The 26,829-nt window shown below is 44.7% G+C and overlaps 1 protein-coding gene across 5 annotated transcripts in view; it reads right to left on the reverse strand.

Annotated features, from left to right (window-relative positions):
• Positions 1 to 26,829, reverse strand: part of RPTOR (regulatory associated protein of MTOR complex 1) — a 163,458-nt gene that overhangs the window by 11,978 nt on the left and 124,651 nt on the right. For 3 of the 5 annotated variants that reach the window (XM_069799447.1, XM_069799443.1, XM_069799445.1), the window contains 8 exons: positions 26,433 to 26,536; positions 25,242 to 25,425; positions 23,280 to 23,390; positions 14,574 to 14,679; positions 12,085 to 12,199; positions 11,457 to 11,581; positions 10,071 to 10,175; positions 5,931 to 5,978 (listed from right to left, as the gene is read on the reverse strand). In XM_069799447.1, coding sequence (XP_069655548.1) covers positions 5,931 to 5,978; positions 10,071 to 10,175; positions 11,457 to 11,581; positions 12,085 to 12,199; positions 14,574 to 14,679; positions 23,280 to 23,390; positions 25,242 to 25,425; positions 26,433 to 26,536 — 898 coding nt within the window. The remainder of the gene's footprint in view (positions 1 to 5,930; positions 5,979 to 10,070; positions 10,176 to 11,456; positions 11,582 to 12,084; positions 12,200 to 14,573; positions 14,680 to 23,279; positions 23,391 to 25,241; positions 25,426 to 26,432; positions 26,537 to 26,829) is intronic. The other 2 variants (XM_069799444.1, XM_069799446.1) reach the window with 1 other exon arrangement.

Genomic DNA, 26,829 nt, shown 5'->3' on the forward strand with positions numbered 1-26,829 from the left:
CAGCATGGCAATTTCCAGAGAAGAGTAAATGTATGTCACCTCCTTTCCCAGCTGGACGAATAAGATGTCCAAAAGCCATCGAGTGAGCGGGCTCTCTTAAGCACAGAGCACACAAGTATCACAACAAACTGGATACTGGGACTTGGGAAATAGCTGGCAATAAAACGCCTGATTCGGCAGGGGAAATCTCCGAGGAACAATTCTTGTTCATTTAATTAGAAGGGACTTCTCTGTACCTGTGTGCCGCCTCCACAGTACAGAAACGTTCTGCTTAAAGCAGAGAGCTGTACACCAATTATCTCTTGCTTTTTATGCTGCAAAGGCTGCCCAACCCCAAATCTACTGGTTTTCCAGGGAGACTCTTATTCATACATTAAAAACACAAACAGAAAACCCCAGGAGCGCTACATGAGGGAACCGGACAAGAACTCCATTTTTTGTGTTTGTTTTCATCTCCTGGGGCAGGGCTCTCCCTTCAGCAGAGGCAGAAGCAGGATCCTTGCCTTGCAGAGCAGTGGTTCACCCTCTCATCTCTGCCAAACCGAGACTCTGGTGCTGAGAAGTATTTTATAACCACATGCAAGCCAGAGTCAGAAAGCACTCTGCAATGCATCAGGACTGCAGGCTCCTGCTCCGAGCCATTCGCAGTCGCCTTCAGTGGGATTCCTGTATTTCCACAACTTGCTTGTCCAGAAGGTACAAATGTGAATTTGTCTCAATTTACTGCTAGGAATTAGCCCCAACAGCAAATTAAACCTACCCCAACATGCGCTTTCTCACCAAAGGTCCCTAAGTACTTTTCACCAGACCAAACACCTTTACAGGGCACAAAGGGAACAAGAGAGGCATCCTACAAACACCGAGTTTTCTTCAAAGATGATGAAATGACCTTGTTTTGCACAGATCCAGATAAAACATTTTGCCCATCTTCCCCTTCCTAAATATCACATCCAAGCTGTTTCCTGATCTTGCTGCATACCACTGAGAAGATTACTGATGTTTATTGACAGTCCGTCATCTTACCGCAGGAAATTCGGGACTCTCAGCTAAGCTGAGAGCTTGTATCTTTACCTTGCGAGTCAAATTGATTGTTACTTCAGATTGCCTGGCAGCTCGGAGGGCTGCTAGAGATCCGAGGCAAATAAGCAGGCAGTGATTTAGATGATAAACATCACTGAAGTGTTTCCATTTGTCATCTTGTTTATGGCCCATGTGACAAGATAAACCTGGCAGGCCGAGATAGATACCGCCATTACCATCACTGATGGAGTTAAGTAGGCAATGTGCTCTTAGGCAGTTTTAAAGCTCCCAATTTTCCAGTTACATTCCCCAGTTTGAAGACAATGTTTTTCTTCAGTCTGATCGGTAGCAAGTCCCCAACCTGCTGTGGTTCCAGGTGTCTTTTCTGTGGAAGGGGATAGAGCCAGTGAACTTGGAGTGATGACTGGCATTTTTGGTGCTTATCTTGGTGCATCTGTCAGGAATTTAAGCACTGAGTATATTCAGTGATGCCATCTAGAAGGCTAGGGAAAGTTTCACTGAGGGACGAAGCTCCAGAGGAGTTTCCCTTTATGTAAAATGGCACAGACATCTCCCATGAGAGATGACCAGGTAGAAAGGACAAGGGTTCACCCCAAACCAGGAGCTGACAGAGAGCCCACAGGTGGAAAGAAAGGAGGGAGATGATGTTGGTGTATGTTGTGCTCTTCCAAGCAGCCAATGCAGCTCCTGCCTTTCTTATAAAACTTAAATAGTCCATATAAATGATAACCTCTACTCTCTGGAAGAGGCAAGGGCAGCATTTTGATCGTCCCATAACAAGGCATCTTCCCTTTCTTTCATCAGCCACCTTCTTCTCTCAAGAAAATACAAAATACCATTTTTGCTGCTTCTGATGCACGGCGCTCGCGGGTGGACTAGGCAGTCTCAGAGTACAGTTTGCTCATATTGCACCACACAACGCAGGCATCAGAAATCACAGAATATTTGCATAAAAGCCGCAGCCGAGGAGAACTGCTGGCACCTTCCCGCTGGGAGCCGGAGCCGGCTCCATCTGCAGCCCGGAACGGTGGTGGGTCCTGGCTGCAGAGGTTGTGCCTGTGCCGAGCACCAGTCCCGGACCAGGGGGGTCTGTCCGCTCCCTCTGCAGCCTAGGCGATGCCCTGACAAAGAAGTGGGTGAAGGAAAGGGGGAAAGGGGACCCCAGGATGCGACTGGAAATGCTAAACCAGAATTCAAATGTGTCTGAAGAGAAGAAAAGCCTCTGTACATAAATTTAAGTTGTTCACAAGCATGTAACAGGGAAGGAAAGCTTCCTCCGAGTGTGAAATGTTAAATTCAAAGACGACACAGTACGAAATGAGACATAAATAGCCGAACCACTTCTGTGTACGAGCAAACGTTTTCATGGTGGAAATGATAACAGTATTGGCTCATGTTTGTATGTTAAATTCCTAGTACTTTGGGATGAGAAGCAAACGTGGGACTTAATACTAATTATCATTTCCTTTTTAATTAACAGAGGTCCTTCTCCAGGATGTTACAACTGAGACTGCAGTTCACCTGCTGGGTTTTGGCTTGCACATTTGGCACCTAAGATGCTTCTCAGCCTCATTCTAGCAGAGAGGTAACGTACTCTGCAAACCCATGCAATCGCAGCTCCTTGCCTGAGCCACGCAGCCAGGTTTTGCATTACCTGCCACCCCATGTCCAAGCTCCCACCTACGTACAGAAACGGAGTAAAGACGGGCAATGCCGTGACACCAATGCAACCATCTGATAAAGGCCAGTAGTGAAACCATGGCACTCTCAGAAGCCAATGAATTGCAGAAACAGGCATCCTAGCAATGCATTTCTTTTAATGCATCATTAGTTAAGATTACAGTTTTCCCATAAGGAATGTTATATTCTCAGATAATGAGCAACAAATCTTCCACAGCTCAGGAAAATAAATTTTTAAAGGTTTGTGGTTTTTTTTATCGTTTGGAGTTTTTTTGGTGGGTTTTTTTTTTGAGTCTTTTAACACTAGTACTTGCAGTTCTGTATGATGTGAGTTTATATACAAGGCAACACACATCAACAGCCGTTCTTGAAGCTGTAACTTTCTATGGCTGTTCCCTCAGGATTCCCCCTGAGCAACAGATATTTGTCTGGATGGGATAGTTCCTTGTGTAAATTTCAACAAATAACACTGGTGTTGAAAGCGGCTGCATTCTGAGTGTCTGTACTTATTTTTAATGTCACTGGCATGTGGCCAACCTGTACTTGGCGTTTCAATAAAATCAGGAATACCTACATAGAACACAATATAAAAGCATCTTGGATTCTGACTGATGATTTTTTAATCATGGGCCTTCCTAGTTGAGCAATGAGGTGCATCACTGTTTTAATTTCCAGGAAGCAGTGGGAGGGTGGTATGACCTCACTCATCATTAATTTCTACAACATCCTTTCAAAACGTATCACTCTTTGGATGCCAAGGACTATGCGCAGCAAGGGAGAAGAGTAGCTGTGATGCTGAGAATCCAATTAAAAGAACACAAACCCCTGGAGCTGCAACTTCTCCAATTATTTTATTGCCATGAAAAAATCTGACCAGAAATAAGGTTCTTCTCCCTAACTTCTTATTCCTAAAGGACAAGATACCAAACCCCAGGAAGATGTGGAGATAAGAATCACTCTACTTTTCTCTCTCCTCCTTGTTCTCCAGTATAAGCTCTGTTTGAGTGTGATCGATTTGATCAGCTCCTTTTGCAGGTTAGAGCCTTCCCTCTGCCAAAGCTCCTCTCTGTCGCAGGCTGCCCCAGGCAGCTCAAGAGCCCTGCAGCTCCCCATGAAACTTCCCTTCCAGTAAGCTGCTAAATTTCTAAGAACGCTGCCTCTCCACCCTCTCCCATCTGGATTGCTGACTGACTGCCAGAAGAGTCAGCAGTATTCAAAGCAGAGCAGAGCCTCCAGAGGGCAAGGTCCTGTTTCTCTGCAGAGCAGGTATTTGACATCTTTCACTTTGTTTCAGAAGCCCCAGGAGAGCAGGAAGGAAGCAGGGAACTGGCAAGTACGTGCTTATTTTTTCTTGCTTGGCATCAGTAGAAATTTTCTCAAGGTAGGACAGATTATGGCTGTTTACATATCAGCACCAACAGCCCCCATGAGGCAGCGATGGATAGAGGTGGGCACAGGTCAGATATATGTTCTCTCATTAACACAGTCTCCTTCTTCGGATCGCACATTCAGTTATGCCGACAGGAGGTAATGCAGCGGTGTGCTGAGACACCCCGAAAGAGCTCTGATGGAGTAGGAGATGAAGCAGCCTGGGCAGAAGGTCACACTAATGTGTCTCAAGACTCCTGCCAGCTCAGCTGCCTTCACAATGCTGACTTTGCTCTGTGCTCACACGAACTTTAGGGATTCCCAGGCTGACTTGCACAGTGACCTGATATGACCTGGACCATTAAGCCACTGGTCTTTCTCTAATTTACCACTGATCTGCAATACAGCAGTGCCCGGTAATTCCTGCCTAAAACCAGCACCCAGTGATGCAAGAATGAAGAGACAGTCCCCTATCTTTCTTTCAGTAAAAATTCCTCACAGAAGCCTAGGCAATGAGAACAGATTTTCTGTGCTTTAGTGACAAAACTAGTATATTTTACCTAAATATTGCTGATGTATTTTGCTGTCAAGCAAATAGCTAACCTCATACATTTTTAAGACTTCTTCAGTGGGAGAGAAGAAATCCTTTTGCTGCATTTTTCACTAGAAGAACACTTGGCCAGAAAATGCTGGTGAATGCATTTTATTGATTCACAGTTATTTGCATGCTTGGGGCAGAGTGCAATTGCTTGGCATCAGCAGTATTGATCCAGCAAGGGAGTGGCTGCTATTTCCTTAAACTGTTCGGATACCCGGTTTACTGAGCAGGGAATTCCCTGCAGCCAAGTCTTGCTAATTTTAGCCTTTCCATTTGCCAGTGGATTTTTGAGTGAAATGCAGAGCCAGGCAGCTCACAGCAACACATCAGCTTCACTAATTTCTATCCCAGTGCTCTGTCTCTGAACAGTGAGAGAGAGATTTGCAAAGACCTCAAGCTAAAGAGCTCTGAATCACACACCACTGCAATCATCTTTGTCCTATTAATCATTACAGACACATTCAGCTCTTATCAGTCAACAAATATTAATAATTGATGAATAATCCAAGATGACTACGTCAACATTAACATCCATGGATGTGCATACACACAAAGATGCCCTGACACATTAGCCATCTGTTTCCCCTGAAGACCTCAGCAGCAGAGGAGGGGGCCAGGCAGACATTGCACAGTCCTAGCTTCTACAGACGGAGGCTGGGGAGTTTATTTACCTTCCTTCCACGTGAAAGAAGAGAATTTGTAAAATTTATTAGGCACAGCCTTGCCAAAAGTCCACTATTCTAAGCCTCCTGGGAAAGATTCATCAGCTTCTCCTTTTCACATGATCTTTATAGCAAAAGTGTATTACAAATAAACCCCAGTAAAATCCACAGTAGCTTAACAGTGGTTCACGTTTGGAACCTGTCATTCAAACCCTTTCATCCAGAGATGCTTTAAAATCTTCCTGGAAAAGAGAGACTTGTACATCCCACCCAGACCTCCTCTCGCTGCCGAAAGCTCAGAGAGTATGACATGAAGATGCCCTTTTTCTCAGCAGTTGGCTACGCTTACCTAGGGAGCGCAGACACCCTCCCTGCATTTCTCACGGCTGTTACGGACACAGACACAAGGCAAGGAATGGGTGAGGTAGAAGCAGCAAAGCTTTCCAGGAACCACAAGGACACAGCAGTCATTCAAACAATGCCAAAAAACCAACCAACCAACCAGTCAACCAACCCGAAGCCAGACAAGGAGGTCCTTCCCACCCCAGCTGATCATAGGTAACAGGAAAGAAAGCACTCACCTCCCTGTTTACTTCTGTCAAGATAGATTGAAACCCTTCGGGCCAGACCTGTGAGAAGACAGGGATTAAGGGGTTGATGCTAAGGGTAGGTTGGTCAGCCAGAGCAAAAATAAATCTTAAAAAAGGATTAGAAAAAGCAACTCAAATTAAAGGAAAGAACATAAAAGAGAAGCAGAAGCACCAAAAGCAGCACATGCCTCCATCCAGAGAGCAGGCACTAGTTCAATCACAGCATTCCCTGGGAAGCCATCAACGGTGGCGCTTGTCATGTGTGAAGTGAGTATTCTGGCTGGCTGACAACAGCACAGATTTGACATTTCTTCTTGAACAAGGAGACTATCCTTTGCATGATCTGGTCCCTGTTCTGAAGTAAAATGCATCAGGAAGTGACAGACAGAAATCCAAATAACTCATGGCATCTGTACAAATCAAATGAAGCACAGAACACCAGGCTTCTGCCATGGAAGGTCTGGGCTCCCCGCAGCGAGTGTTGCCGTACTGGGGCTCCTCTGCCCCACACTTTGGTGACAGACAGCTAACCAGCATGCAGAGACTGCAAACAATTTATGGGTGCTCCATCATGGGTGCTGTTTAAACAACTCTTAAATGGGAAGCTAGCCTCAGACACAGACTAGTTTCTAGCCACTGTAAACCCCCAGGCAATAAAAGAGCACGGCAGCAAATGGGGAAGTGAGAGGCACCTTGGGGCAACCCTAGAAAATCTTGCACAGGGAGCTCCAGGTGTTCAGGAAGAGACCTGGCTGAGCCCTTCAGCCCTTGCCCTTTAGAAGCAATATACTGGTTCTCTTTGCTGGACTGGAGGGGGGAAAACAATGCAGGCATCTGCAGAGAGCACACAAGGAGCTGGGGAGGGAACAGCTGAGCAGACGGCATTTGGTAATTGTGGAGCAGCTGGTTACACTTCTGTATTTTTCCAAATTCCAGAACTGTACTGCTTTCAAGGGCAAAACCATTCTGACCAGGGGATCGTAGCTTGTTTCCCTTTGTCACAAAGAAACAATACAAAACATGTCAGATTTGTTCAGAAGCACGAGCATGGCCACTTTTCGTAAGAGACAGCCTGAGGGTGGCATGACCCAGCCGGCAGCTCTAAACCGAGCTCTCGCGCAGGCACCAGGCGATGGGTCTCTGTGCTGCTCTGCAAGCTCACGCTACTCACACAACCCGCAGCCTTCAAAGATCCTTTTCTACAGAAATTGCCAGAATTCCCAAAGTCTCCTGCTGTGAAATCACAGCTTCAGAGCACGTCAGGTTTATGTTCTTCCTATGCTGCTCAATAAAAAATGCTTAGTTTTTCCTACACCTTTTGAAACATTAAGCTATTAGCAACAGGTGTTTTGGCTTTTTCTCAGCCTCCTCCATCTCTCATGCTGGGGATTCCCAGTCACTGCCTTACACTAGAGCACCTGGTACCAATGCTGCTTTAAATACCCTGATTTTGATTGAAAGAGACTTTCTTGGTGCATCATGAGCGCAGATGTAAACAAGACCAAAATGAAAAATCCCATACAGGAAAAAGAGGGTGCCCACATAGTAGTTTGCCAGTGTCTAAATGAAGACTCACCTACCCTGAGTCTCAAGTCAACTATTAAGTGCAATGGACTGGGGCCAAGTTTAATACACTAACTTGGCTGTATCAGCTCATTTCTCTTACCTCAGGCTGCACACCACAAACAAGTCCTTTACAGAGTGCAAAAGTTTAAGTTCTGTGCCTCACTCTGGTCTGCTCCCCCCTCTCAGGCAGCCCCTGAGCATGTTATTGTTGACCTCCCATTACTTGGACAACGTGGGGATGCTTTCCAACCTTCCAAAGGATGTATTTAGGTATTGCATATTCCTCTCTCCTTTTATAAGTGGGAAAACTGCCTAGAAAGTCAGTATTCTGGTTGCTGTCAAGGCGACTGTTAAATTCAGAGATGAGTATGACATGGGGGAAAAAGGTGGGAGAGGAGAGAAGGAAATCAATAGTAGGAGCAAACAAACTCCAGTAAAACTCCTGAGCTCTGCAGCTTCAAAGATGCATCTTCAGTTTTATGAGCCAGTGCTGGACCACAACTATACTGTTGGCAGCAAAAGATAACTGTTGAAGAGAGTCTCATTTCCAAGGCGACTTGATCCGCATAGCTCTTTTGAAGCGACTATATTTATTTCTCTCTCCACAAAGAAATCTGTCCTTCTCTTCCTCCAAACTGAATTCTATTGTTCCAACGGTGCAACAGGACCCAGACTTCCTAAGACCATAAGGGAAAGAAAAGGGCAAACCCCCACAGTCTTAAAGAGACCAGACTTAAAAGTTTCAACACTCCTGTTTTGGCAAAATCTGCTCTTGCCTCAGCTCTTAACCTATTCTGCAATGCCAAACATTGATGCTTACAATCCTTTCTGCTGTATTAAAGGCCTGTAGAGAGTAAGGTACAATCAGCAAATGTTATGCCTTGCTAAGGTGCTCGTGGAAAGTAAGGCAGGAAAATGGAATTAGCCTGAAGGAGTTCAGTCACCAGTTGTCAGCATCATCCCTGAACACGACTGATGCAGCAAGAAGCCGAGGATCCGAGCAGCCTGGGGGAATTCCCAGTTGTTTGGGTGAGTCTGTTACCAGCACCAAGGAAGCAAGATCCTGAATCCAGGGATGGTAAACATTAACCAACATCTTTCAGGAAAGCTGGTGTTGACAAGAAATACAGACCAACCAAATGACACTACAAAGGGCAACTTGAGATGACTACTGGACACTTTCCTCTCCATCTAAGGAGATCCAGCCTTTCGCCACTTGGTGGGGTACCACTGTTTTCCTCCTGCTTTTAACGACATCTCTGAAAGAGCAGGGTTTGACCAAGGCAGTTTTCACAGTAGGCTGCAAACTTCCAGCAGGTTATAATCAGTTTTGTGCACATACCGCAGTGAGGCACAGAGCCTAAAGTTACTTCAAATACAGTTCTTCTTTCCTGTAACACCAGGGACAAACCATGAGGTGTTAAGGAAAACACAACAGATACGAGCTCAACAAGGCAGCACTAGTAAAATCCAATGAATAGCTAAAAGAGCCGTGTAATAGCTAAAACAGCTGTGTCAGGCTCCTGTGATGAACTGAATAAGCTCGGAAATGAGAACTGTCAGATTTTAAGGTCAGGATGAATTATGATGGTCATCTCATCTGACCGCCTGCATAGCACAAGCCAGGGAGCCTCACCCAGCAATTCCTGCATCAATCCCACAAGTGCTGATTGAACTACCGCACATTTCGGGAAACTTGTACCGTTGATGAAAAATAGTTAAGTGACAGAGAATCACCATTAGAGCACTAGCACATTAACAGGTCTTGGAAGGACGAAACGTCCACCTCCTTTAATGTCCTAAAACAGACTTCAGGGTTACTCAAACTGGTCTTCTGGCTTCATCCTGTGTATGGCTGGATGCCAGTGCTCCTTTTTACATCTTTTCCTATCCAACTTTTCTAACATTTAAAGCAGGTCAATGTCTAACTGTGCTGTCCTTCTGCACTGTCAGATTTAGATTGCATATTCTCTTGCCACCTCCTGACCCACAACAAACAGCGAAGAGTAAGTGCCAAAATTTGAGCTCAGGCTAAAGGAAGTCACAGGTGCAACATGCAAAGCTGTGCAAAGGCTGAGCAGCCCATCAGAAGGAAAGAGGCAATACGTGAGCTACTATCCCACCCAAAGGGGAAGAACAACCTCCTGCCACAACAAGCATGGAGCAGGGCAGTGCCCAGTTCCACCGTTGTTCTACAGTTCTCTCCTTAAGAACACAGTTAAGAGGAACGCTTGGGCAAGCCAGGTGCTGTGAAGCTTGTGAATGGTAAGGACTTTATACCCCTCTGCTCCCCAGCAAGAGGCTGCTCTGGTTGTTCTTTGGTGTGTGTGTGAGGTTGCTGGTTTGGGCTTTTGGTTATGTTGGTTTGTTTTGCGAGAGCTGGAAAAGTAATTCCTCACCAAGGCCTGGCAAAAGGTCATTCCAGAAGGCAGAGACTGTTGAACAAGGATGTTACCAATGGCTGAAGTTGAGAAACCCATTTTACGCTCCCCATCCCTAGAAAAAAACCCTACCATCACAAATTAATTTTACCCACTCCTCCAACAAAACTTAGTGGGAACACACCTCGTGTAGTTGGCAGCATGTCTGACAGCCCCTGCCAGGCAGTGACCATCTCTGGGTTCTTTTCCAGGTCTGCAAAGTTCTTCCATACTCTGATGGCACCATCATCTTGAGGAACACAGCAAAAGAGAACACAATGCAATGTCACTGCTGATGCAACTCTCATAATTACTTGTGTACAACAAAGGAAGAAGAGAAGCAGCAGCATAGTCATACAAACTCCAAAACTGAGAATGTCACTTGAACTTAATCCTTTTTATTAGAGTTGCTTTTCCTCTCTAATCTTACAGCCATGAAACCTAAAGCATTGTTCTACTGGGAACTGTTCTGGAAGAGCTTTTCTCCTTCCCTTGAATAACACCTGACCATTAGATGTCACTCCATTCCTTGGACCCATTAATTTTCTCTAGGATTTGTCTCTGTCCTCCTTGCTATTGGTGCTGAGAGCCACAAAAGCATGCTACTAAATACAAAATACAACCCCACAGAAGCAGCTGAATCAAAGCCCAGCCCATCAGCAGCAAATCTTTCAAGAACATCATGTATTTTTTCAATTTGTTCCCCATCTGTGAAACTTTTGTGCTAAGAATCAATAAATTGAAAGGAAAATGTCTTAGAGGACCTCTCAGCTCCTCTTCCACCTCTCCTAATTATACCCTACCTGTACCTTTCAGCATGAAGTTTGAAAAGCTATTGAAAACACTTAGACTGACAGGTTAAGAATGGTTCCTTGGAAGAGAAGCAGATCTTACTCACAGCTTTACAGACCAATGAATGGGAAAGAGCTCTTCATGCCACCTTACGTGATGCAACAGGGCATTCTAGTGAACTGTTTCCCCTGGGTGAGATATGTGGACTAGAGAGAAACTCAGAACTGTTTGGGAAGTTTTGTGCTTAAAATAAGCCCTGCCTGCTCTAGACTTAAACCAGCACAAGTAACAGAATTTGATTTCTTATACTTTGGTTGCAGCATGATTTCCTTTTCAGCTCTGGACAGCAGCTTTTTAACCAAATAAAATCACGTTGCCTGAGGTATTGTATAGGAGGAGGTTACCGCGAACTTGCAACGATGAAGACTCGGAATGATGTAACAAATAAAGCTGTGATCAGAAGTGGTTTCAGCAAGTACTTGTTAGTCATTTGAACATTTTTGCAGCACCTACTTAAGCAGTTAAGAGATTTCAGTACTGCCATAAACAACTTTCAGGTTTGGTCCTGGAAATGCCTCCTCAGCTAACACCAGGCAGGCAAGCCACAGGAGAAGGGAAGGGTCAGCCTAGGCCAAATTCATAAAGGGGAGAGCAAGAGGTCCAGAACAGCTCACATGGACTTGAATTCTGCAAAGGCCTGCCAGTCCTGCCCTCATACGTGGGAAAATGTGTTATTTACCTGTGGCAGTCAGCAGCAAGGAGCAGTCCTGTCCATTCAGGTACTCCATTGCTGTGATCCTGGTGTATCGAGGGTTCCCATTGTGGAAATAGTCCAGCTTTTCCCCTTTCTCCCAGTCCCAAAAACTGGGGGAGGAAAAAATATCAAGTCAGTTCTTAGTTCTCTGTGCAAGTGTAAAGAGATCTGCTCATTACACCGAAACTAAAAATTATATACATTCGATACCAATTCAATTTGTTCTTCTCCTTTGGTATTCAGCATCATTTTATTAATAATGTATGTCAACCTTCTGTGAAAGAAATAGGATAAAAGCCCAATTGTAAGTAACTATTATAAATCTGTCAGGACTCACTTGCAGCCCTCTAACCCAGCACCTCCTGTAGAAAAGGACTCAGCGCAATGCTTACAACTACGGCACTGAACTCTGGGAGGACTCTGCCCCATCTCCCTATCCTGAAAGAGGGAAGGATGGCCACAGAGGGGAGTAGGGAAAAGAAAAGGAACAACATACAGCAGTGCTACCCCATGATAATCCATACATGCTCTTTGATGTGCTGCCCTGAACCCGTCCGCACGTGCTGCGCGGCGGCAGGGCAGCGGCGCTTCAGAGACCCGGGGAAACTCTCACCAGATGCTGTCTTTGTCGGCTACGGCAATGCAGGGCGTGAACGGGTGGAACTTCACCACGGAGGGGACGCCCGGGTTCCTGTTGAGGAAGATCTGATCATCCAGCCGGGAAATACCTGCGGGGGGACAGGAGGCAGCCACAGCTCAGCGCCTGGGAACATCCCGCCCGAGGGACGGGGCTCGGACCCCCCCCAGCTTCCCGGTGCCATGTGTCACCACTCTCCTCCTCCTTCTTCCCAGTTCTCACCAACAGATCCCCCCCAACGCTTTCCTCCTTCAAGAACCTTCCCAGATCCCAGTTATCTGACAGCCCCGACTCCTCCATGCTGATTGTCACGCATCTTAAGGTAGAAACTAAAAAGCGCGATGACAGATCAGGGGGTCCTTGACTTTGGCAACTGAAGAGAACATAGCAAGCAAGCACAACCAAGCCCAGAGAAATACCGGTTTGTGTTGACAGAAAAATCAACATTATTTTTTCAAAATAAAGAAATGAAAACTTTTTCTTTTTTTCAACTTAAAATACAGCATTTCATTTTAGCTTGTGGATTATTTATTTAACTTTCCATTTCAGTTCTTTTAAATTTTAGGTTAATTTGGAAATGAAAAATGTATTTTCCATGGAGACATTAAAATGATGGTTAAAGACCTTTCCCATCTTTTCTTTAGAACAGTTTGCTGTTCACCAACAGTTTTGGTACCCCGACACTGCAATTTTTTGGCACAGTATGAATTCATCACACAAAACCATAAGCCCAGGAGACGTTTACTGATTTCTAGTTTGTTTTAGAATGCATCCATTTAATCTGATTTTCATTAAAAGATTGTAAGTCTATTTTAATTCTTTTTAATATTTCACATTTTCATTTTTTTTTAAATAAACACTGGCATTTTAGTCACACGGGTCAAGCAACCAAATAGGAACACTGTCTAGAAAAAGATTTAACTTCTTCAGACAAGCATGAAAAATCCCCTCCTTTGTATTCAGAAAGATCTCCCAAGCCATCTCCTGGGCTCCAGTTTCATTTCTGTATTACTCTGGTTTATGATATTCTGCAGTTTCACGACATCAAGCTACCCATTGTACTGACCCGAGCCCAGCAAACCTCTAGACAATGAGGTACACGCAGGAGGCTGAGCCTTGGGCAGTTCTTCATTCAGCAAGTTATTTCCAACTCCGCGTGCCTCAGCGAGCATCCCAGGAGAGGAACACCACCCACCCGTACGGCTCTGCCCCGGGAATGCTGCCAGGAGGATGCCACAAGAAGAACTCCCATAAATGCCACTCCCCAGCGTCTGCCGTTCAAGGCTGGAATAATTTAAGTATGCAAATTCCTGAGGAAACTTCATCGGGCTCCACTATATTCGAATAAATTCCTACGCTAAAAGAATTCTAGCCCAACTGCTGCCTTGCAGAGGCATAAAGAGTCATAAAAAAAAGCAGTATCAGCTTTCTGGAGAGTACACACTAATGAAACATGAACCTGAGGCACGTTAGAGGGAAACGTCTAAGCAGCACACATAAAGCCATACATACAAGTATTAAAAATATAATGGGATATAACGGGTAAGCAATCATTTACAGACTTCAGCGGAGTGGGGAACATGAAAGACATCACTGAGATGTCTTCTGAGCATGCGGAGGACACATCCAGCAGCTCGGCAGGGCTGGTTTGCCACGACCGGCTGTCCAAACGGCGTCTGACACACGTCAGACACTGTCTGAGCCTTCTTAGCCAGACTGCAGCTCTGAAGTTCATCCTGCAATATTCTGCCTTCTATCCCTTTAAAAACATAACCTACAGTACCCATCCAAAATTTACAGGACAGGGAGGAAAAGCCCAAATGGTAAATCAATAGCATCTGGTAAGGGCCTCTGAATTATCGATTTCATGCTGACCGCTCCGGCTCTCGCGGAGGTGCCGGCTGTGATCGGGTACGTGGCTGAAGAGCTCAGCTGCTGCCTGTCAGCCAAGAGGGCCCGGGAGCCAACACTTGCATTGAAAATCGGATGCTCTGTCAATTCTTGTAAGTGAGGAAACCTGCTTTGGTGGCAAGCTCTCTCCTCCTTCAAAGAAGTCATTACTCTTAGGCTCCTCCACTCCCGTGCTGGACTCGGCAGGTTAGCCAGCCCGACGCTACACTCCGGCTGAGCGCTCCACTTGTGACCGACCACATCATTTTCTAACACGGCGCTGTAGTTAAGTTTTCAAAGGGGAAGGCAGACATTTGACATTGTAAGTGGTCACTCCCCTGATCTGGCAAACAAAACCAGCAGCTGAGAACAGAAGGGTGCGTGACGATTAGCAGAACACCCTACAGCAGCATCACCTCACCTGCACACGGGAGAGAGCACAGGCACCTTTCCAATTTGAGGGTCAGCATGGGGTCATTATTAATTGGGGTTTTACAGTTCAGCACCCTGACTAAGCGCAGTGCTCGGAGCTTGAGGAAGCTGCCTGCGGCATGGGCAAGAGGGAAATCACTCACCCTTCTGGATGATCTTCTGGGCTTGCTTCCTGACACGAGCATTGCGCAGAAACCGCCACTCTCTCTCCTTGCGAATCTGGCTCTCCAAGTCATGCTCTTCTGGGATCTTTCAGTATATCAACATATTCACAACACAAAACAACAGTAACCATCAAAACTCCACGAATTACCTTTGTAACACACGCTCATACACATGCACGTTAGACTAAGCCATAAATTCTTTAGGGTCTCCAGCTTCAGGCAGTAAACAGAGGAGCTCACGGGACCTTATGTTATTAAATACTTGAGCATCTTTCTGATCTAAATCTTCCCCATCATCTGTAATCTCTTCCCCTTTCCTTTTATTGTCCTATATTTTGTTTTGTCTTTAAGTCGTAGGCATTTCTCCAAAGTGAATGACATGGGGTTTCTGAAGAGCCACGCACATTCAAATCACCCGTCGCTGTGACACACGTGACGGGTTGGTAAGGAACCTCTTTCTACTGTACACACAGTCACTGTAACTCCTCTCCTCCCTAAACAATGCAAGTCTGATTTTGGTGCAATACAGATTACTCTGCTTAACACTTTTCAGCTGAAAAGCATCACATAGCAATCTTGAGATTAAAGAGAGAACACGGCTTTGATACAGAAAGCTCAGAACACATTAAAATCTTGCTTTCATTGCTAATAGATTACTGCAGGCCAAAAAAGGCATTACTTTATTTTCAGATCCCTGAGATGCTCAAGTTACAAACATCACATTTACTAGTAACAGCAACCATTTCAGTTTCCCATACCAGAACTGGTTGCAAGAAAATGATGCCCCCATGTCATCTTGGTTTGATTACATACAGACTTCCACCTGAAATTGGAGAGAGGCCCTGGAGCACTCTACAGCCGCTCTGATCTATTTTCTAATATTTATTCACACCCCATAGCCTCCAGGCTTCAGCATACTCCATGGCTTTCCTGCAAAATCTGTCCTCTAGCCAGAAGGCCAGTTTGGGATTCTGCACCAGCGCTACTGGCAGCTCCTGCTAGGGACTTGAGAAGTCAAGGTGCTGCTCCTAATGATGGGCAGACACCACAGGTATTCCTACCCTTAGTCAAAGTACAGGATCAGAAGGAATAAACTCGTATGATCTCATCCCCCAAACCACTGCAGGAGTTAGGTATGATGTGTCTTTTATTTAATGCTTTAAGAATTACCCAAGACTAGTAACATTACTGCTCTAGAAACATTCTTGGGTCAGTTAAAGGGCTGAGCTACAGGACTCTAGTCTAGCTTCTTTTGATGATGGCTATTCCAAAAGGAGTAACTCTTGGAGAAGGCAGACATAAAAGACAAAGTCCTTTCACTTCTTCTCCATTCCCCACAAACACACACTTTTTCCCCCTGAATAAGAAAGTACTTAAATTGTCTGTCACTATTATACAAACTATCTTCAAAATGCACGATCCTTTGGAAAACAACTATTATTGAGCTGAATTTCTGCTTCTTTAAAATAAATAAGAAACCCACTCTCCACCTTTCCTCCTGCAAAAAAAAAAAAAGCACACTACTATTTCAATTTTTCAAGAACACAACATCTATTAGAAAGGCAATGACAAATGACCAATAATGTAAAGCAATAAACAAACCTAAGACAAAATACATCAAAGGAGATTTGAGAGCAGCGAGATTACACCTACACCTTAATGAAAATCCAGCTTCTCTGGGAATAAATTAAAGACCTAAAAGGCCAGGGGAAGAGAAGGGAATGAGCAGAATGGTAAATTCTCCTACAGGCACCCAGCAGCTTTCACAGTTTAAGACTAAGAAATACACAGTTATGCAGTTGAGCAAAGCTCTCCTTATTCTAGCAGATACAGAATATCAGGTTAAAGGAGTTGCTGGGCTTTTCAGGTCTGAAGAAAAATAACTCTTCCAAGTAGGCTGAGCAGGCAGTTGTTTTTATCATCTGATATCTGTAATAAAGATTCCTCCTATAACGAGATCTCTCAGGGTATGGTCCCTAGACACTATACCATCAATAGACTGCATATGGCAAGACAAGCCTCAGACACAGCTGGAAGTACACTTAGTGCGAGTGACTGTAGGATGAAATACTCTGACAAGAAGGAGACTGTGCAGGCTCCCTGTCAACAGGAACAGTGATGCAAAAAGGCACGTAACGCAGGCCAGGATAGTCACACCGAGCTCATCGAGACCAGCAAACACCCCCCATGCGACCCAGTGACTGCCCATCCTCCCAAGCTCACTAGGACAGCTTCTGCCTCAGCCACTGCTGAACACCAGCAAACGGGGTTTGGTGGCAGTAGTGGTCTTTCCATTCAAAAACCCCCTTGCCTGGTGTGTCCTGCCTACCACCTGCAAGCGGAGGAGCAGATGGCAAAAGGGACTGAGCAAGAAACTGAGACAGAAGTATCGCCAGCGCCTATAGCTTGTCACCGATGGGATGACAAATCTCTGGGGAAGTTCTGGCAGGCTGGCTTATGAGAAATCTCCAATACTGCTTGTTAAGTTTAAACTGCACATATTGATTGCTTTGGAGACAATAAACTGCCAATGTCCAACCATCAAAGGTTCAACCACTAACAACCCAAAGCCCCCACGCACCTGAGATCCTTTCAGAAACGTAAGTGAAGACCTGTATGACGAACGCAGCAAGAGCACAAGATTTTATTCCAAAACAAGTACAACTCCTCTTCCCCAACAACGCCAAAACACTTATTTTTGAAAATGCACATACAGATCCTTTGAAAATTGTGTGCAATAACGTGCTCCTTGTGCGATACCACCGACCCATCAGTGGACGTCCCCAAGAGGCTGCAGTGTGCAGGCCAAGCTCTCCGATGGGAGTGTGTGTTCATGGACAGCAGGCTACTGCAGTGCGCTTTCCCGAGGTACAGAAGGATGCAGGTGCTTGTCTCTATCCACTTGTGCTGGTTCCTGCACCTCCTCCTTTCCAGGCTGCCGGCAGGCAGGGCCCAGCTCCATCCCATGAGTATTCACACACATAGTGCATGTCCTTGGTCCTCACTGAAACCTTGTCTTCTTTTTGCACAATCTCTGGAGCACATTTACTCTCCTTTCAACGGTAGCATTCTGCTGCATCCTTGAGCCCTGCATTCATTTGCATGTCCTTAAAAAAGGAATTAAAATGGTTATTATAATTTCCTTAGGCAGAGAGTAAAGGCATCTTTATAGCCCACTACTTAAGGCTTTCCTCTCTACTGTCCAGGCAGAACTGACAATGACAAAATCCTTCTATATCTTGTTAGATGTAATCTCTGATTGCTTTGACCATTCTGGAGACAATGCTTGTGCTGGGTGAATAACTCATCTGTGCTCTGCCAGGTCAGCAAACATGATTCTTCATAGAAACCAAACATACCCTGCCTCTGCTACCACACACAGCTCCTGCAGACACCCTGAACTGCAGGGCAGGGCAGTAGTCAAAGCTGACTCAGTAGACGTATCAGGAAAACATTAGGGAGAGATTATTTCACTACCTCAGATCCCCAGTACATTAGTGAGATCCAATGTATGAGTGAGGCATCAACTGATGAGGGTAGAGAAAGGCCCTGCCTGGATTTTCCTGCATGGAATCCTACTGAAACAGTTGCTTTTTGTTTCAGTTCCCGTGTTTGCATCTGCACTGCTGGTGCGCTGCTTGACCGTGACAAACCTAAAAGCTGGACACGACCCCCAGCAAAAGCCTTTCCTCCCCCAGGACGGCAAAGAAGGGATGATGTCTTTACCTGGCCCGTTCCACTTTTGGTGCCTGGGCATCTTCCTGCAGCACCTGCAATTCACGTATGCTCTAGGGCAGCCTCTGCCTCCACGATCATCTGTTTGCCATCTTTGTCTTCCTCTTCGTCCTCTGACGAGGTGAACAAAGGGGAGTCCCAGATGCTCACCCAAATGATCACTATGTTTTGAAGGGGTTATATCCATGCACCACTTTACAATGCAATCCAGCTCCTTGCAGTAGAACACTAAGGGCATATGTTAAAGTCTTGGCTTTGGTACAGTTGACTCAAACAACCATATTCTCTGTGCCAAAGGCTCTGCAGACGGTGAATGTCATCACCTTGGAACTGGTAAGGGAGGTTCCTGCAAAGATGCTTCCGCCAGGATCCGTGTGTGTCCAATAGCTTCCCCCAGGTCCAGCTGGGATCACAGCTGAAAATGCCCAAAATATACTCGCTAAGCACTATATACTTACTCTAGGTGGCTCCACTTCTGGTCCAGACTCTGGGTCTCACCAGTCCCAATCTTATCATTAAGCTGATTGATGCTGGATGGAATTCAGTGAACAGGCAAGTTAAGAAGAGAAAGTAACGGGGCCTGAGCCTGCATAGAAAGAAACCTGGCACAATACTGCAGGAAGGTCACGGAGCTTTGAGAGAATCAAAACGGCAAGAATAATGCAGAAAAAAATCCCTGTGGGTCCTTCTAAAGTGTTATTGGAGAGTAAACATACAATATCCTTAATGAAATAAACTCTGCTGAACTCAACTTATCCTTACAAATCATTGCAAACAACTGTAACCTAGCGGAGACGCTCTATACCAGTTCAGTTAAGCATGACGCAGGCAATTAGCATACTTTTGCTAAACAGGCAAGGTTTGACTGACCGAGCCCTTAGACCATCACTGTAGCGAGCAGAAAGAGTCAGAGCATGCAGGCAGAATGCAGTCCTCTCCTCCCATGCCCATCCGCCTGCAGGACAGAGCTGTATGGATGATCTTGTCAGGAGGGAGTAATAATCTATGAAAATATGAACCCCCCAGAACACATCACGAGGGAGCTTCTGGTGACAAACAAGCACAGGAGTACGTTGAAATGTGTGTGTAGCAGAGAGCCATGACCTCTAGCCCAGCTGCTGCTGGCTGGAAAAACAGAAATTATTATTCAAAAGAACTATTTAGGCTCATCATTCATGTCTTTGTCTCCCTCCCAGCCAGCTTCCATTTAAGCATCAGAAAGTCGTTTTAGTAAAAAAGCGCCTGGTTTTGGCTGCTGCTCAGCTATCCTCCAAGCAAAGCTCCCAGAGGTACGTGGGAGTCACAAACAGTGCTACACGATGAGGATCACGACATGCCACCGATTCCTAACATCTCTGAGCTTCCACTCACACTGAAACCAATTACAATTCTGAAACCTCCCTACCAAGCAGTGTCATTCAAAAGCCAACTAAGTTTTTCTTCTTTAACACTTTGTCTCTCCCTCTCGACATGGAAGTCAGGGTTTGGAAGGGAGCAGGGAAGATTCAGCAGACTGCTCCAGTAGTAAATACAGTTTTTCCATGGTTAACGTTACTGCAGCAATTGCACGGAAGGCTCGCTTCTCTACCAGGACTTTGAACAACGGCCAAGACACAGTGCTGAAGTTAAGGCGGGGATTTATCAGGAAGGATTTCTTATGTAATTCTCACCTTCCAGGATCCTTACCAGCTCCTGCCTGCATGTTCTGCCAGTTCTGGAAATAACAGATGCTGGCTCCCGCTCTCCTTGACTCAGGGCTTCCTGACAGCTGGCAACAAGGCTTTCCTGTGCCTCTCAGTCCAAGACCGCCTGTGGTTAGCAGAACAGCCTTTTGCCCCAGAGTTTTCAGGAAGAGGAAAGACTTTTGTAGAGATCAGAGCTAGAGTAGGTATCTGTTTTTCCTGGCACACTGAGAATTCACAATGCAGTATTTTCTTTCTCCATTTATTTGATTAGATAATCAATAAATCAACTTCGGTATGATGGCTTGAAACTGAGCCAGTGATTTACACTGGAAATTAATCCCTCAATCTTTCCAGTGAAAGCATTCTCAGAGCAAGGTCTATGAAGCAAAACTAAATTCATAAATTAAATATGACTAAGATGCACTCACAGTCATTTTATGTTTATTCATTACAGGAATAGTTGTCTTGTCTTTCCCTGTTTATGATGGTGGGCAGCATCTCCAAATGAAGCGTCGGAATTAAACACCAATATCATCTTTTTCCATCAGTACTCGGTAGACTTTACTCTTTGCCTTTTTCATGAGGCTGAAGTTCCCAAAAGACAGCAGCCACCAGCCAGGGCTGTTTGTTCCCTGCTCCTGCAGGAACAGCGATGCTAGGAAAGGAGCACTCTAGAAACTCAGCCAACACCCGAGTTACTGGATGGCCAGTCCTGCCTGGTTACACAAGCAGCAATCAAGAAACGCCAAAGAAAGTTCCCATAGAGAGACTTCTTTCTGTCCCTTGCACACACACCACCCACTCTCATTATGAAGTTACATATAATTCCCTGTTAGGACAGGATAACACACAAGTCTTCCTGCAGAAACCCTCCACTGGCCTTTTACAGCTGCTTTACAGAAGTAATGGGGAAATCAATTCTCTTCCTTGTTTTATTAGAAAACAGAGATTTTGTTTTGCTCAAACTTTACCTAAAACATTGCTGTTGAGGACAGTCTGTGCTCAGAAAGTTCAACCCCAGTCAACGAGTATTTCCAAACAAAAACACTTAGGAAGCTATTAAAAGACCACCGCTGTCATGCATGCTACTACTCCTGCTACGCTAGTAAAAGCTGAAGACACAGACCACTGCACGTGTGGTGTGCACAGGGGTGTAGTCTGCAGCACCTTCATTCTCATGGTGAGACACTGAACACTGTGGGACTCACTGGGGTGCAGGGAAGCCCTCAATTTCCATGAGTCCCCCTCCCTGGCTTCTGTAAGTTAGTACGGGAATGCTCCACAGTTTTTATTTCCTCCCCTAAAGTAATTTTCTCTATTTTATGCACATGAAGTAGTAAACCAATACACAGACACACACACACACACACATACTCCCCATCTACTCACTGAACCTGCCTTTGATTGGCTGTCTACCATGATTTATTTTATTAATAAAGACACCCCTCTTCACTGGGAAAAGCTTTCCTTAAAAAGTAGACAAATGTTTTTAATAAGAACTAAGAGATGGAACAACATCCACCTCCTCCTCCTCCTCTTGTACTCTCTCCCGGACTTGAATCAAGACACCAAAACTCATCTTGATAAGAGAAAACCCTGGTTTAAAGCTTGACCAAGCAACCAAGTCCCACAGGCCAGATGTATGTCCTAATGAATTATTCTGCTAATGATATCAGAAGAAAGTTAATTTCACTAGCAGCTGAGGAAGTGTCAGGCAATCACTTTACCATCTAGTCTTTCCTCCTGGTGATTCTCTAAAGAAATCAAAGCTACACAGAAACTGGCTGCCATATAACTACTTTTCTGATATCCTTAAACTTGGGGGCAATTACCTCACCTCATCATCAATCAATTTAACATGCCTAAAAAGTGTAAGGAGCAGTGACAGACGGCTCAGTGGCAATTCTTGGATGAGACAGCACATAAAATGTACAATTTCTTCATTATTAAGATTTAAATATCAGTGGTTGGATACAAACATCCATTGTGGAGTTGCTCAGGTAACAGCATTAATACAGACTGTGCATTATTATTCACAGAAATTGCAATACCTCCAAGAAATTAAGCTGAAAGTTCTGTCACACTTTGTGCTGCTTGACTCCCAAGGCACCTGAAGACTTGCCTTATCGTGTTTGCTTATAATAAGGTGAGATTTACTGCTTGTTTTGATTTCATACTTAAAATTGAAACCTGATCTTTGGCTAAAAGATTCTGGGAATTCAAGAGTTTCTCTTTCCAGTCACTGATGATCTTTGCCCATCTCTTAAGAGCTCTGTTTTGCTTTTTTCCTAGAACAAGGCTCAGGTGTCTCTCTCACTTCACATAGAGCCAACTTAGTTACCAGAACACATTCACTTCTAAAAAGATCTCAGTGGAGATTTGTTATTACCACCCTCATTCTTTGCCATAATAGAACTTTTTTTTTTTTTAACTTTAAAAAACAACAATGATGCTTCCAAAGTTTACCCCAGGTAGTTATGTGGATGTCCAGTCACTATCACTTTCTCCTTTTTAAGTTAAAGGCATCTATACACAGTGCCTGTAAGCAGAGCACAGCTCTGAAGTCACACTGGAGTACGGAGTCAAGCCTAACTGCAAGTGGAGGGTATGTTCTGCTGCCACTGGGATTATGTGGTCTTCACCCAGGGCAGCAGCTTCCACCATTTCTCTGCTTGTTTTAGCATCACCACAGCCAGAAAATTCAGCTAGAATGTCAGTAAGAAACAGCATCTCTCCTCCTCCAGCCTCTCACAGCTCCTTCTGGAATAAAAGACCCTCCTTATTCCATTTTTTTTAAATTAAAAAAAAATAAATCAATATTTACTATAATGCAATTTTCAATTTACACACAAGCACAACATTTACAATGAAAGAACTCTGCAACACAACCTGCAACTGTGCAAAACAGGTAGATCCAGACCAACTATAGAACCTTCCCTCAGTTTTACATTCCTTCTTGAACATGCTCCATAGGGTGCAATGCTTTTGTTCTGGGCTCTTTCCCTAGTAATACACCGCTGTCCCATCTGTAACTCTTCTGCTCCCTCTGATGACTTCTTCCCTCTTACTTTACAAGCACAGTGGTCACACAGCTCCACAGAGCAGCATGATGCAAGTAAGTCCATTCGTTTCCCTCCCCAGACTAAAGGAAAAGGAAGGGAAAAAGAATAGGGAAAGCCACTAGCCTATACTCAGGACACAACCACTTTTCAAGAGCTGCAGTGCCGTGATTCAAAAAGCATGCACAGAGATAACAAATAATTACCTTCATGACTGGCTGAGCAAAATACTTCGCACTCCAGTCACAAAACCCCGTCTGCACTGTGGCCGAAATGAAACTTTTGTGTCCAACGGTATCATCGGCATCGTCAGTAGTCTGTCCAGAAAGAGAACAGGATGTTAACCCACGTCCCTCCCATTCACGTGGGCAAGATGCATACGCAGTAATACCCAGATTGCCTTCAACACATCACCGGGCAGAAAAAAGCTCAAACACATTGCCAAGGATATGAAATTTTTACATCTAGCTTTAAGATCACTGTCATTACATTAACTCTTTGGAAGTGCGCAAATTCCCTCATCTGCACAGCACAAGACATAATCAGGCTACCATATGAATCAGGGCTGAAGCATCAGTGTATCATCACAGTGAAGTCCCAGGATGAGTTTTCTCACGGTCTCCCAAGCATCTGGCATGAGAAACAGCGGAGCAGTGAAGATGATTCAGGATAAAACACAACCAGACACAGCTTCACATCAAGGGCATATATGGATTGAATATCTGTTACAAAGCACAAGACATCCAAAAAGAAAACGGAAAGACCACTCCATCCACTGAGGTGTCAGCCATGTTTTCAGAAATATGATCCAGGCTAGTGCTGCCATGCCCATGAGAAGTGAAGGTGTTCCTGCTAAGGCTTCACTGTTTTTTTCTTGTAAGCACACAGAAGAATTGACTCTCCACCTCCGGAACCTTCTGTGAGATCACTCATTAAAGAAAGGCAGAAATGCCAATTTACGTGAAGAGCAGTTATTTCTCAGTAGTCAGACCACACAAAAGCTGAGCTGCAATGCACACAGCCCACTGCTTCAGATGGGAGAATCCTTCCCTTTTATAGTACCAGGAGGGAGAAAAGGAGGGTCAGTGTCCTCCCTCCATCACACTTTGTGGATTAGTACAGGCAGCAGAGCACACCTGCTGCCTTTTCAGTTTCCTCCCATCCACAGAGCCAGCACCAGAAAAAATCTTGGAAATGCCCTTAAGTAGAGGGAGAGGTAGGCACAAAACTATTGCCAGATAGCTGACTCCTGAAGAACTCTGACCATTTGTAAGTAATAGTCTCTATCTTCAAGTGATGGGCACAAGCACATCCAAGTGTGCTTGGACTCAACCATATTCATCCAACGTGACTCATCTAAAGTCATCTGAAGGTGACATTCAGAATCCTTTGTGCATACTAAGATCTGACTGATTGCTCTACTTGGCACCACATCAGTCCTTCATGCTTCTGTAAATGGAAAAATGCCCAGTACCTGATTATCTTTAGAATGCTAAAATGTATGCAAAACTCTTGCTGGACTGCTTGCATGCCAAAAAGAGGAGTCACTGCTGTTCTTCCCAGAGGTCCTCACAGCTCTCAACTGATCAGTGCTCTTCCAGCAGGGTGACCTGTAATGAGCTTTGGTCCTCCTTCTAATAGTCTGGGCTCACATCTTCCCTTGCGCATAGTGAAGAGGGGCTGCCAAGCGTGGAGTGGGTACAGGCTGCTGGAAAGAAGGTGAATATTCTGGTGCAGAAGCACCTCACAGTCTCTCGAGAGGAATGCCAGTTTGTCTGTTAAAGGAAGACGAATCTCCCCTTTTTCCTCCTTGGTCCCTGCTTTGCTTGAGGTTGGAGAAAAAACATCTGAGGGCACGGATCTGACTCTGTGTTATCACTCAGGCAGACAAATGTTTATGAAAGAATAAATAATTAACTCTGACTAAACACTTCTTAGTAGCATAAGTGAATAATGCCCTATCAAAAGCTACAAAACAAAATTTATCCTGAAGAAAAAAAATTAAAGTTAATCCATTTTTATTTTGCTGGTTAGAGGAAGCCAGTCTGGAGTTAACAGCAGCTAGAAGCAAACAAGAGATATGTAGAAATAAAACACAAAGAACAGAATGTGTAGCAAAACCCAGTGGAGCAAGGAAGTAGTCAGATCTGAAAGGAAAGTCTCTTTACCTGTTCTGGCCCTTTGTCAAACATTTTTCTTGTCCTGGGGAATTGGTGGGAGTGGGGAGTATACTGAACCCCCATGTTGCCGACATTGGCAGGTCTTACAGATGTGATGTCCCGACTGACTGGCTGTTTTGTCACATCATTTGTCAGGCTGGAGCTGCTTGTACTAGTGGTTGGAGGTGACCCTCTAAAGATCAAAAAAGAGGGAGAGGATTTAGGTATCATTGGACACAAGACTCTTGCATGTGAATTACGTTACTTTTATATTTCTTTCTTATACGATATATACTTCACTGCTGTGCTTCCTCTACAAAAACAAAAGAACACAATCCCCCCCATCCCCTCCAAAAGCCATACAAACCCGAAAACAAGAGTTAACCTTGAGTGTGCCAACTCCAGATTGAGGATAATGAAATTACCATTTTTGGGAACCTGCAGGTCCAACAGTCACACGCCCACAGGTTACGATGCCCGACCTAAGGCACACTGATTAACCATTGTATTTCAATGGGGAGACTGGAAGTCCGGTCAGTCCACAGAAAAGCATTTTAATTTACGTGTAAACTGAGATTTATCTTATTGCACAGTTACTATCAGAAAAAAAAAAAAAAAAAAAAAAAAAATCGCTGTGCAGTTCTGGGCCCTCCATTCCAACTCTGAATCTTACTGGTGCATGTTGATTATGGGACCGCTAGATCTAAAGTGTGGTATTTTCTCTTGGAAAGCAGGTTTTGGGAAATAATCAAATTTTCAAATCCTAGTTTTGCCCATTCCATTATCTCAATTTCCCTGCAGCTTAGGCATTTCTTGTTGATCATCAGATAACCTTGGCTTTTATCATCGGATGCAGAAAATACAGATCAGACTTCAATGGGAAAGTTGGATACCACACAGGTCAGGCCAGAGTGCATCGGTAAAATCAGCAACAGTTAGCTCTTCCTTTCAATTAATCTTTAGATAATTAGTGTGACTTGTTACCCTGTCCAAAAAAGAAAAACAGGAAGAAACTCTGCACCTTTTCGCAGAGCTTTTGTTTCTGAACACCTTACCAGCGCTAAAACAGGAAGCTACCGAGACCTCAGCATGTTCACTCTCTCTGGTGTGGTTAACTGGGATGGCTGCTCGAGCAGTGACTGTCAGGGAGCATCTAAACCCACTACAGCAGAAGTGCTAGAAAGCAATGCTGGCACTTACCCCACTTGATGGATGTGCATGCCCTTGTTGGTGGGGCTGGCAGGGGCAGACTGAGTCAGTGAGGAGGTGTCGAGGATGCGCTGGGGGCGAGCGTTTACTGTTGCCTAGAGAAAAAACAGAGCAGAGTCCTGAACAGCCAAGACTGCAAAACACCAACCGCCGTTGTTTATTATCTAATACAACTGCACATCTGGGGTTAACTGAAGTTAAGCTCTCTATCAGTGCGTGTGTGGGTGTTTAAAAATGTATATGGAAAAAAAGCCCCTGTGCAGTTCCCAACACATAAGATGGTTTTACTACTTTTTTAGTCAGAAAACACTTACCAGAAAGTACCCTTCTGTTACTTACAGGGAAACGGCTTTGACTAACACATAAGCTTTTTCCCTAAATCAGTTGT

Source organism: Haliaeetus albicilla, chromosome 12 (genome assembly GCF_947461875.1).
Source record: "Haliaeetus albicilla chromosome 12, bHalAlb1.1, whole genome shotgun sequence".
Classification (NCBI taxonomy): Eukaryota; Metazoa; Chordata; class Aves; order Accipitriformes; family Accipitridae; genus Haliaeetus; species Haliaeetus albicilla.